The sequence below is a fragment of the Cyprinus carpio genome, chromosome A7 (assembly GCF_018340385.1).
Source record: "Cyprinus carpio isolate SPL01 chromosome A7, ASM1834038v1, whole genome shotgun sequence".
In the NCBI taxonomy this organism is placed as follows: Eukaryota; Metazoa; Chordata; class Actinopteri; order Cypriniformes; family Cyprinidae; genus Cyprinus; species Cyprinus carpio.
In genome coordinates, this window is record NC_056578.1 from 8,455,003 (window position 1) to 8,469,088 (window position 14,086).

General features: G+C 35.5%; 1 protein-coding gene across 1 annotated transcript in view; it reads right to left on the reverse strand.

The window, feature by feature from the left end:
- Positions 1 to 5,317: 5,317 nt before the first annotated feature.
- LOC109046564 (elongation factor-like GTPase 1) overlaps positions 5,318 to 14,086 on the reverse strand; it is a 90,250-nt gene continuing 81,481 nt past the window's right edge. Inside the window, exons 19-20 of the mRNA XM_042759483.1 lie at positions 14,055 to 14,086; positions 5,318 to 6,175 (exon numbers count right to left, since the gene is read on the reverse strand). The exon at positions 14,055 to 14,086 is cut by the window's right edge and continues 153 nt beyond it. Coding sequence (XP_042615417.1) covers positions 5,987 to 6,175; positions 14,055 to 14,086 — 221 coding nt within the window. The 3' untranslated portion in view covers positions 5,318 to 5,986. The remainder of the gene's footprint in view (positions 6,176 to 14,054) is intronic.

The following is a 14,086-nucleotide window of genomic DNA, read 5'->3' on the forward strand; positions in this document are numbered from 1 at the left end:
CATGCGAATGGTGTATCATGTTGACTTTGAGGTTGAAGTGTGTGATTTGTGCATCACTAGGCAGGAAATCTGTTTGTTTGAGCCATGAGCTTGGGCTGATCAGTGAAAGATTAGGCCAAATTATGTGAAAACTTGTCTGGAAACAGTCATTACTTTGAGCCATGAGCTTGGGCTGATCAGTGAAAGATTAGGCCAAATTATGTGAAAGGGTTTGTGATTTCGAGTACTCGGGCCGGCCAGTGGGTGTGGGCGGGGGGGAGTGCAATGTACAGTTCTCTCTCCACCTTCAATATACCATGACTTAGGTGCCCTTGAGCAAGGCATCGAACCCCCAACTGCTCCCCGGGCCGCATGCATAAAAATTGGCCCACCTGCTCCGGTGTGTGTTCACAGTGTGTGTGTGTTCACTGCTCTGTGTGTGTGCACTTCGGATGGGTTAAATGCAGAGCAACAAATTCTGAGTATGGGTCACCATACTTGGCTGAATGTCACGTCACTTTTTTTCACTTTTTACTGCAACTGGTCCTGATAGTGTTGCTGAAATTACACACGGAAGTCCTAAAGGCATGTGAACTTGAACTGTTTTCAACCTTTGCTAGCTTTGATCATAAGAACTCTTTTTTTTTTTTGGACTGGTTGGTTAATCATTATTGATTATAGGATAAGTGGTAGGTATCGTTCGATGAGACCCACTCTTCAGCCGCTTTTGTGTGGCTTCTCAAATTGCACACTTACTTGAGTCGGGGAATCCTCCTCCTGTGTTTCACCATTGTTTCTCTGTATTTCCATCCGGTTAGTAGATCATTTTCCCAGGATGCAGCTTAAGTCCTTCTTAAGATGGGCTCCTCAAATTTGAAAAAGAAAACATGCAAATCAGATCACACACACAGACATTCAAAAACATCATACATCTATTTATCTCAAAATTTTCATGTTGCTAAAGGTGTCCGGTATGAGTAATTTAATATCACAGTAACTATATAAAGCATATTGTATGTTACAATGCAGCTAATTTTGCTGGAAACTGATTGAATATAATGTTTGGGTTTCTTCTTATTATTTCATAATGTAATATATTTTTCAACAATATAGTCCAACATTTCTTTTCAAAATTATTTTATCATATTATTTGATCAATTATTAAAATCAAAAGTTTAGGGCATAAAATGCTTAGACTAGAATTACAAGCAGGGCTATTGTATTTAACTAAAACAAAAAAATCTAAAAGCATGAAAAAATCCAAATAGAATTACTTGAAATTATATATCTATACTTGATATAAGATATATATCTATATATATATATATATATATATATATATATATATATATAATATAAATATATATAATTAAAAAATATATAATGGTATCCTAATGATACTAAAATAACACTGAATACAAGTTTGCAGTGTTATTTTAGTAATATTTATATACTATTATAGTCTGAATTTTGACATTTTTTATTTATTTCAGTTTTAGTTTAATTTCAGTTAGTAATATACATCAACTTATTTTCAGTTTGCATTTATAATAGTCCAGGTCTTCAAATATCCATATTTTATTTTAAAGCTTTATTTCAATTAACGGTTTTTTTTTTTGTTTTTTTTAATCATAGTTTTATTTAAAAGTTAGTCATCCATTATATATATATATATATATATATATATATATATATATATATATAAATGACTTGAAAAGTAAAAGTAAAAACACATTATCTCTAACTGCTAGTTAGTCAGAGTAGGTCCTAAGACTTTACATAATGACTGTGTTTATGCAACTGGCCCCACATTACTGAATCAGATGAAAATATGAATGATAAATCTCACATTATATAACAAAACACGTTCAAAACAAATGACTCAAAACCGGAAAAAATAACATTATAAAACAGTATGACATCTTGTCATTTTTTATTTATTTTTTTAGTTCCACTGAAGGTCTGCAGATCCAGGACTTCATAAGCTTATCAACTTTAGAAAATATGATTTTCAGCACACAGCTGCTCCTCAGTTGGAGATGAACTGCACTGATATGTCTTATTATAAATCGCTCTCTAATCTGCCTGGATGAGTGGTGTTTGATGCTATAGACCCTCACACCTGTGAACACATGTCAGTACAACTCAACACGCTGCAAGAGTCAGCTCAGATCATCCTGCTGCTTGGCAACAGACTACACTTAAGCTAATCAACCATTTAACATGGCATTATTAATAATATATCTAAAGCAGATGTTTGTAAAACACTCGGCATTGGTCGAGTCTATAGTTGCTGTGATGTTTTAAAAACTCCAGAAAGTCCCAGCGTTCGTTCTTTGGGACGTCAACCTACGAAAACATTTCAATATCAAAAAAGACATACTTCACCTTTCAAAACAGACATAGCTAGATTTGTTAGTGCTCACTGGGAATTTAAGACATAGGATGAATAACAATGGAAATTTGGACCTGAGGCAAAAAAAAAAAGGTACTAATGAATGGGGGAAATAAAAAAATAATTAAATAAATAAACAATGGAATTAACAATTTTTCCCATGAAGCATTGTTTTTGAATCAAGCAATGTAACTTAAGAAAATAGGTATACTTTTGACCAAAAGTCAGTATTGTAAGCAAACAATAGCAATAAAATAATAGTTTAATAATTTGATTTTGTTTAATAGTTTGGGGTCTGTATGATTTTTGTTAATGAAATTAATAATTTTAATCAAGGACACATTAAATTAATCAAAAGTTACAGTAAATTTATCTATTTTAAATAAATGCTGCTTCAGTTTATCAAAGAATCCTTAAAATATCAAGCAGCACAGCTGTTTTCAATACTGATAACATTAAGAAATGCTTCCTGAGCAGCAAATCAGTATATTTGACTGATTTCTGAAGGATCATGTGACACTGAAGACTGGAGTAATGATGCTGAAAATTCAGCTTTGATCACAGGAATAAGTTATATTATACAATATAATAAAAAAGAAAACTGCTATTTTAAATTGTAATAATATTTGACTATTTTTACAGTATTTTTTATGAAATAAATGCAGCCTTTGGTGAGCATAAGAGACTTTTTCAAACTGACTTGATTACATCATTAGCAGAGAGCATCGTGGGAGCACAGTGGGAGGTCACTGGTGAATTCTGTAACCACCAAATTTTGGTTTCCATGGTAACAGCAACTCTGATTGGTGAATCTCTCTTTAGAATTATGGGTAGTGTCATTTTTTTTTTTTTTTAATCAAGAATCAAAACACGTTAAAAAATGACACAGACTTGTGGCTTTGACAGAAGCAAATATCAGAGCTTATAGTGAATCTGTCTTAAAAACAAAAATATATACATCACCAATCAAAGTCAAGTTCACTATAGAGAAAATGAATGGGATTTTCACTTCTGAAAAAACGGGAACGTTAAAGTTCTTAAATAAATGCAAGGGACCTGTTCTCCAGACGCCGCTGGCGCAGTGCTGCCATACATCTCGTCCCCCTAATTCCCCCCACATGGCCATTATGACGAGTCTGAAGCCATAAATAAGCTCTTGAGTCTAATAGCCGTGAAGGCTTGAGTGGAATTTGCCATTTGCATTGGTTAAGAGTTTTATCTGCAGCATCTGAAGGCTTTCGATGCACTAAATTAGCGCCATTAGCTTAATGCAACGTGCAGGTCATTACCCTCCACTGCAGAAATGACCTTTGCACTCAACATCTGATCTGGGATCAGTCCTCGCTACTGAAATATTAGCTGTGTGTGCTGTGAAAAAAAGAGCAATGCAGGCTTCAGATGTTTGATGAATCATTTTGAAGACGATCTCTCTTCAAAATGTTGCATTATGATCCATGCATACAGTCAAAATTATGATTTAACGTCAAACACTATAAAAGAGCCAATTATAATCATTATGGTTATTTGGTGTTTTAATTTTAATTTCCATGCCGGCTTCCTTGGCTAATTTCTTTGCAAGTAAGTTGAAACAGTACAAAACAGCAATTTAACAGCCTTTAAGGTTTGCTTTAGCTTAAAATGGACTCAATATAATCATCATCATCCATACCCAAATTTGAGATGTTCAAAGTAACAAAAATGTGTATGTAAAAAATACTGAATGCTTCATTTTTTGTTGTTTATTGCTGTTATTTAGTCTGTGTGTTTTTCAATTAACCGTGAACTTGTGCAATGTAATTAAAAGGACATCTTAAATTTTACTGATCTAGCTTACAAACAAAAGAAGAAGAAGAAGAAGAAGAAGAAGAAGAAGAAGAAGTTTAAGTAGGTATTTAGTCATTTTTAAAGATCAGGCTGTCATGTCAATCAATTAAAGAAGAAGAAGTTGCTTTTTTATAAATCGCTTTAACCCCTTAAAGACCGTCCCACCTGTGGGACGCTTGGCGCTCGCTCTTTTTTTTTGTCGAACTTCTTTTAGTAATCATCATAAATTATATATCATTTTTGAACGAGAGAACCCAAGATTTCAGAAAAATTTTGAAATAGACATTGCGTTACCATGGAAATGGTACTTTTTTATGGCGGTCATTCCCTCCCCTCAGTGGGGCTGTCAACAAAATCATTATTAAAGAATCAATATAATGGGCAACAAACAATCCTTGGAAAGGTCTGAGTCTGCTGTTATTTTTTGAGTATTATAAAATCGCTTTAAGATAAGTGTATACGCCCTAAATAATATTACAACTTCAAAGTTGGTATTATTTTAGACACAGGCTTTAATTTATAATAGAGTACAAACCTGTTCTGTAAAATATTTTATTAACATATAATAATAATACATACAATATTATATTACATTTACATGGAGATTTTTTTTATTTACATATAACAACAACAACAACAATAATAATAATTATTATTACATGTAAATAAAAAAAAAACAACAACAAAAAAAAATATTACAACAACAAAAAAAAATCCCAGAATATTAACAACAACAAAAAAAACCTCCAAGATAAAAAATAATATTAATTTTAAATCAACTTTATGATTATTAAATGACATGATTAAAATGCAAAATGATTTCCTAAATCTCGGTAGTGATTTCGCACGAGTGCTATTCTGTAGGCTGTAGTATTTTGGGAGCTCCTCGCAAGATATTTGCTCTTTCTTATTAAAAAAAAAAAGTCTAATCCTTCTCCTAGTGCCATTAAAGCTGTGTTCCACACAAATTAAATCAAGGGTTTAAACGTTTGTAAACCAAAAGGGAGTCACGATGGAATTCATTTCAGGGCACTTCACTTTAATCTAATTGAAACTGTATTTCAAGAGCACTCTAAAATTATGCAACGTCAGACCCCAAACACGTAAGGAGATCCAGCATGATTTGAAAGCTTGTCCCTTTAATTGTTGGGTTCAATAACTGAGGAAGGAATGGTAGTCTAGGAACATGTGAAGGGAAAAGCACAAATCAAACAATCTATTCCTTCTGTCTGCTCCTTAAAATGTCTCAAACTGTGTAACTGACTTTAATTGCTGTCTAATATTTACAACATTAGGTTTCAGAGTGCACTGCAATTGCTTAATTACTTAATAGCACATCACTTTTTTTACAATAGATGCATATAGCATAGAATAAAGACTTGATGTTCAGTTGTAGTTGAAATCTCTCAGCAGACTTAACTGATATTAGTTAATGAGTTTCAGTCACTGAACCATTAACATTTTGAACATTGGTTTCTCAACCGATTTGCAAAAGGAAATCATGAGATCCATTATAAATGAAACCCGTGGTCTGTTAAAAACTGAACGGATTTTTGTCGATTTCTGTTGATAATGACTGAATCAGTTTCAGTCAACTGGATGGTCATCAGAGAGCGATACTGTAAAGTCATACTGTAAAAACACGAGTAGAACAATTAAATAAATTAAACAACTGTGCAAAACCATTCTCATATATATTGTTGCATTGAATTTAATGCAGCAGTTGACATAAGAATGGGATTCCTGAAATTCATTCTGCTCATGTTTTCAGAGTGAGGATCATTGGCTTTATTTGTTCTTGCTGAGAGTTCGCTGTTTTTCCGCATGTTCTACGAGCTTCTCCTCCACGTAGAGGCCTTTGCGTCTGCGAACGGCGTTCCTGTATTTCAGAGCCTGATTGGCCGAGTCTGCTTTTTCTCCAAAGTGTAAGTACTCCTCTTCAGTAGTGGGAACCCAGAATGGATCACTGCCGATGACCTAAAAAACACAACACACCACACACACAACACACACACACAAACACACACACACACACACACACACACACACACACACACACACACACACACACACACACACACACACACAAAATAAATAGATGAATTACTGGATTATCCAAAATAAGCATTACCATGACTATTTACTATAGAAGTAATGATGTAACAAATAAACTAAAAAATATATATATTTTCGTTTGCAAAAAATGCTGTATTAAATGTATTTAATTCACTGAATTATCTGCAATATATAAAACAAATTTATATTGAATGTACTTATAAAATGATTATGGTCTGAACTGATCAAAATTGGCATTACTACTATTATTAAATACAAATAAATATATGAATAAACTTAAAGAAACTATAAATGAAACAGTAAAAAAAAAATAAAAAAAACAATGTAAAAAATTTGCTGGATTATCCGAAATAGATTACTAAACACAAAATGAATAAATAAATAAACATGATTTTAATTTAAATAAAATTAAAAATATCTATTTGCCACATTTAATTTCCTTAAGCAAAAAAAAAAAAAAGAAAAAAAAAGGAATGAACACAATTATTAAAATAATTAATTAATTAATAGATAAATAATCAAACACGAACACACACACACACACGTCAATGTAATTTATTCTATTTGAATATGCATTAGCACATGCCTATAACATTATTCTAAATAAATAACTTTTGATTGAATTGAACAAACTTTTGATTGATTGTACTGAACTGTAATACTGTTAACATGAACCTACTATGATTTCGGTCAAAATATCCAAATATTTACCCCTAATGTCATACGTAATACACACACCAATGTAAAGTGTTAGTAAATTTTCAGAATATAAGATCTAAATTTTATCACAAGTAATGGCACATTTTTATAGTGTTTAGTTGATTTGTGAGTCAGTCAGCACAATATTTCTCTCTTTGTCTTCCTCCCTCTCATTATAAAAAGAAAATGAGTCGTTCCAGGGCAGAACTAGACTACACAATTGTCTGCTGTGAAGAGATACACATAATGGTCATTATACGAGGCACAGTGAGAGCATGTACCAGCACACACACACACACACAGCACACACACACACCAGTGAGAGCATGTACCAGCACACACACACACACAGCACTGGGAGCAGGTGCTTGATGGATGACGCAATCCCTGCAGCAACACACACACACACACACACACACACACACACACACACAATATGACCTCATGCTCAGACAATAGTGCGAGTGGTACAATTACTGTAAGAGTCCAGCGGGGCCCCTGCACCTGGTCCCAGAGAGGCCCCACGGCGTGGGCTCTGTTACCTCGGGACAGATGGCAGAGGCCAACAACGGCCCGATTTACACAATGATCGACTGCAAACCGAACCAGTACAGCGCTTCAGGAGCATCACTGCCGCACATGCTTACAGACAATTAGCATTTAAACGGCCGCCGAGCACGAGCAAAAGAGCTTCCTGAGAGCTGATCTTTGATTTGATATCTGCTTGCTTATTCTCCTTTGTCATATGCTACCAGTCCCTCTCTCTTACAGTTTGGGTTGCCATCACTCTTTTTTTTTCCTCCACTAAAGAGCTTTTGTCTTGTGTGTGCACTCATTCAAGCACAACCCAACAAGTGACAGGGCACTTGTCACTTGTCTGTGATGTGTACACAAACATACACAAACACACACAAACACACGCTCTGTCTCTGCCTACATAGACAGCATTGTGATTGTCATGAAACCTCATAAATGACTTGGATCTGGAATGTTCTACATGAGCTGCAACTCACAAATAGCATTCTTCACACAAACTGCATGAGAAAACTAAATCACTGTTGATTAAAATAGGTAGCATGTTGCTAAGCTAACAATACTGTCTCCTAAGAGAAGTCAGAGAAACACACAACACAAATACTGGCTAGAATAGTCTATTTTAGAATAGTCTGTAGTAAATAGATTTTACGTTACCCTGTTACATACAGTTTTCAGGGTTTAACAATTTTTTTAGGGTCAATAGGATTTTTTTTCAAATTAATTTTAATCTATCTATCTATCTATCTATCTATCTATCTATCTATCTATCTATCTATCTATCTATCTATCTATCTATCTATCTATCTATCTATCTATCTATCCATCCATCCATCCATCCCATCCATCCATTCCACCCACCCACCCATCCATCCACCCACCCATCCATCCACCCATCCACTCATTTATCCACCCATCCACACCCATCCATCCATCCATACCCACCCATCCATCCACCCATCCACTCATTTATCCACCCATCCATCCATCCATCCATCCATCCATCCACCTACCCATCCATCCATCCACCTACCCATCCATCCATCCATCCATCCATCCATCCACCCACCCATCCACCCATCCAACCACCCAACCATCCATCCATCCACCCACCCATCCACCCATCCAACCATCCACCCACCCATTTATCCACCATCCACCCATCCACATCTACCTACCCATCCACCCACCCACCCATCCACCCATCCACCCATTTACCCATTTATCCATCCACACCCATCTATCCACCCATCCATCCATCCATCCATCCATCCACCCATCCACCCACCCATCCATCAATCCATCCATGTAATTTTCCAAACAATGTTCCTCTAACAATTAAACTGCAAACAACTCATTATTCGCTGTTATTTATTTACTCTCAAGGTTGTCTGTTGTTCAATGAGTCATTATTCTGATTGCACTAGAATAGGATAATTTTTACATAATCCAGTGAATGAAAATGTAGTGAGACGGTAGGTTTTCATGAGTGACCGTCTGCCGCTGTCCACGACAGGGTTGAGTGTGTGTTTGATAGCAGCAGCAACACTGAATGACACCAAATGTGTGTCAGAATTGCACAACGGCCTAGTGTTACACACACACACACACACACACACACACACACACACACACACACACACACACACACACAAACATTCATTAGTCCATTTCTTTGTCCATCTCGCACAATTAGATTAGGTGGACCTGCATGTGTCTCGCTCATGGCCAGCACTGATTAGTGTGTGTGTGTGTGTCTTATGGCAGGGGCGGGCAGACGCTTGGCAGACAGATTGAGGGCGGATTCGCGGCCCTGGCATATGTGTCTAATGGGCTCTCGGCACAGTAGGGAACGAACACACACACACACACACACACACACACACACACAAACACACACACAAACACACACACACACACACACACACACACACACACACACACACACACACACACACACACACACACAAACACACTCTCTCAATGGATGTGCTGCTGTCAAAGCTTGACATCTGCCCACACACACATGCATGCATGCAGGCTGTCAGATGGAGTATGTAGGTTCTCTGAGATACGGTTTTCACAGTAATGGTGCAGCGTCCAGCATGTCAACTCTGTGATCCGGGAGAAAGAAAGAGAACGAGACAGGTGAGAGATCGACACAAAAAAAAAAAAAGCGATGAGGAAATGCTATCCGGACCAACTTTATAAGACTCCTGTCAGTTATAATTTAACTTCATTTTCTGACGTATCAGTCGCCCTGAAACAGATCCGTATAATGCCTTTAGCAGGAGGACACTTGTGCAACCGCAAAACCACATATCAATAACCGTCGTTTCCACTGTACAAAAACATCCAGTGAGAAACCATGTTCAAAGTTGACAAAATGCTGCTTAGAGGGTGCATTCAGCCGAAAATATAATTTCAAACCCATATGACATTCTGAGGAGCGCAAAGTGAGACATTTAGCAGAATCTCTCTCTCTATGTATCTATAGCTTTCACTGAAACTCTTCCTCTCTACATATATTTAAATATAGTGTGCCAATCAAGCCAGGTCTGACATCATAGATATTGAGTCATGAGATGTTATAAACAATAATATTTAATGTGATACAAGTCTGGCACATCTTGAAGTTACTGTATGAGTTCAGATCATATATAAAAATATATAAATATAAATACATACAGAGATACACTACCTTTCAAAAGTTTAGAGCCAGTAATGCATTTCATATTTTTGAAAGTCTTTTATGTTCACCAAGGTTGCATTTATTTGATCAAAAAATACAGTAAAAAAGGGTAATGTTGTAAGTAATATAATGAAAAGTAATATTGTGAAATGCAGGTTAATACATACTGCATTTATTTATTTACTTATTATAAAATCTGTAATGTTGTGAAAACTTGTTAAAATAATACATTTAAAATGTAATTTATTCCTATGATGCCAAAGCTGAGTTTTTATTCAGTGTCACATGGTCCTTCAGAAATCATTCTAATTTGCTGCTCAAGAAACATTTCTTGTTATTATCAATGTTGAAAAAATTTGTGCTGCATCATATTTTAGTGGAAACCATGATACATTTTTTTTTCATTATGTTTTGGTTACTAAAAAAATCCAAAAGAACAGCATTTTTTGTTATAATGTGTGACATTATAAATGTCTTTATCGCCATTTTAAAAAAAAAATCTATTTAATGCATCTTTGCTGAATAAAAGTAAAAAAAGTACTTACAGACATTTGAACTGTAGTGTACATTTAAATAAATATATACTGGTGGGGGGGACTTTCATCCTGCTGCTTCTGTCCTTTATTGATAGTCAATGGACACTATTTGTTTTCTTTGTATGGAAAAGATGTACAAATTTAATTTTGTACAACTTAATTATTATGTCATACGGAAAAGAGAAGTGAACATTGTGATCATCTTTTGTTTTAAAGATGAAAAAAGTCATACACAGGACATGAAACAGAATGACAGTCAGTAGATGATAACAGATTTTTCATTTTTTTCAACTATTCTTATAAACTCTTTAGTAGGTCTCGCAAAACAACACAGATTTGTAGAAGTTCTGCAGTCAAAACAAGCACCTTAAGACCCATAAAATATCCACAGAAAAGAGAACAGAATAACAGCAGTTCAGCTGTAAGAGGAGACACTTCACACACACACACACACACACACACACACACACACACACACACACACACACACACAGAGAGAGAGAGAGAGAGAAAGAGAGAGAGAGAGAGAGAGTAGGACAAAACGGGCTGCACTGTCGCTTTACACTGTCTTTAGTCTTTTCTCTATGGACAAAGGCCACATTTAGAAGAATTGAAAATGCAACAGGCCTCAAAATCTAGCAAGGCAAGGTTTGAATTAAACATGGAATTGAATTACCCTCCTCCAGCAAGGCAAACACAGTCTGCAAGTACCAAGACAAGCGGACAATTTGAGTCATGTGTGTGTATGTGTGTGTGTGTGTTACTCACACTGTACTCAAACACAATAAGTACAAGAAACCTCATGCAACAGAGGAGATTATTACCTTTTCTTGTAGAGATATAGAACATTATTCATGGCTTATCAAGTAAATTTAATCAAAATTTAAATCAAGTAAAATGCCTCTGCCAGAATAAAGTTAATTCGACACTCATGCTTCAGCAACGTATTGCATTATCAAAAAAAAGAAAAAAAAAAAATATATATATATGTATATATGTTATATATATATCACTGACAAAAAACTAACTGACAAAAAACTACATAATATAAATAATAAACCTATAAATAAATAAATGCATTAACCACAATATTATTTTTTATTATAAGTCCCAGATAAATAAATGAGCCTTCTTTTCGCTGCAATATTATTATTTTTTATTTATTACTGACCATATTATTTATTTATTTATTATTACTTCTATTTACTAAATTATTTTATTATGCAAGACTAATAGAGAATGCAGAGTAGTATGAAATGAAGTTACAAAGCTTTGCAGGAAATCAGTTTCCTGGGTCAATTAGGCAGTCAAGCGTCAAAACACAAAAATGTCTGACCGCAGAATGCCACAGTTGACCAATCAGAATCAAGTATTCCAGACATGCATATGAAACAGCTTTACGATTAGCACTAAATCTCACCCTAAATTCATCAGCTGTCAGATGATACAGAGGACTGATCGATCAGGAGTGCTGCAGTTTAGCGAAGGATTGAAGGTAACTATGAGGTTGTAAGTTCAAATCCCGTTAGCTATGATCGTGATTTAATTTTAATCATGATCAATTCAATTAAGTCTTTGAAATACTGTTATATTTGCACACTAATATTAGGACTGTGGTGAATAAGATGCATGTTTCTGCACTCAGAGACAGCATGAAAAAGTGGTGCAACTGTTTTGTGAAGTAGCAGACGACCTTATATGCCCTTTGTGTGTGTGTGTGTGTGTATCATGTCCAGCTTAGCTCGACCCATCATCCTGCCTGACAGCAGCGCCATATGGCCGCAGAACTCCGTGTAGAGAACACGTCCAGCCAGCCGTCGGGTTAAAGAAGGCACACATGTGGCGTCTACAGCCTTTGATCCTCTTTCACGCCAATCCCTCGACAAACACACACACACACACACACACACACACACACACACACACACACACACACAGCATCTACTAACTCACAGTGAACTCCCACTTAAGGAACACTCTGCTAAAAATACACTTGACTGAACGCCTCCACACCATTGAGTTAAAGGATCAGTGAAGATTTACAAAGAATAACACCTGATTCACTCATTCAGCTCACACTATTAGCAACATCTATCTATCTATCTATCTATCTATCTATCTATCTATCTATCGTTCGTTCGTTCCATCCATCCATCCATCCATCCATCCATCCAATTAGTTACATGAATTTATTTGAATTTCAATTAATTGTCATTTCAACTCTGAATGCCGCTCAGCCCTGATGGTTGAGCATCACTAAAAGTGCTCCAGCACTACACCGTGTACGTGTCTCTGCCTCATGTCTGTAATGCACAGATCAATCCAGCGCGCTCTCTGGGTTCACAGTCACACACACACGACTCATTCGCTGACTGCTCAACACTCTCAAGGTAAACACACTTTTGCCAGATCAGCAGTACTGACGTTTGACATCAGATCAATATGAATGGATCAGATATATTGGCCTGCCCATAGAGTTTTCCAGCCACGTATAATCACATATTATCAGGTGTCTGTATGGATATGAATGTCTGGCACTGGGTTCAGTATCTTTGCGGTGTACGTCCTGTCTGGTCCAGTAAACTAACACTGTGCACAAAAGAAAGCACTGACTGATGGTGAGATAACTGAACACATGTTTACCTAGTCAAAGAGCAAAGGACAAACATCTCATCCATTCATCAGTTTGCTGTTGTTTGTTCATTCATACGCTACTGTTCAAAAGTTTGGTGTCAGCAAGATTTTTTTTGAAATTTTAATTGATTTTTTATTCTATTCATCAAAAAATATTTCCACAAAAATAGAAAGCAGATGAAATACGAAGCAATATGAAGCATATATGAAATATAATGCAAACAAGCATATTGTTTGTTCATTCATTCACACTGATTCATTAGCACATTCATTCAGTATTCATACATTCATTTATTAGTTCTCTTATTTGTCTGTTAATTAACTCATTCATTTATTCTTCAATTGCTGCAGTTATTTGTTTACTAATTTGTTCATTATTCATTCATTCATCATTTATACTCATTCATTTGCTTAATCATTTATTAAATTTCTACACATTCATAAACTTGTTTATGCATTCATTCCTTCATTAATTATTAAAGAGGTCAAGGGATATTGGATTTTGCAGATACTGACAACTAAGGTGGAAACCATTTCTGATGGATCAGTTGACAGTTTTTAAAATCTATATATTGAGTGTGTCAAATTGACTTTAGTTGGACAGGGGAGTCTAGACATAAAAGCTACAGGAATCATTGTGCAACCACAATAATTCATTCATTCATTCATTCATTCATTCATTTACCTCCCAGTGGCTGAACACTAGCTGTGGGCTGG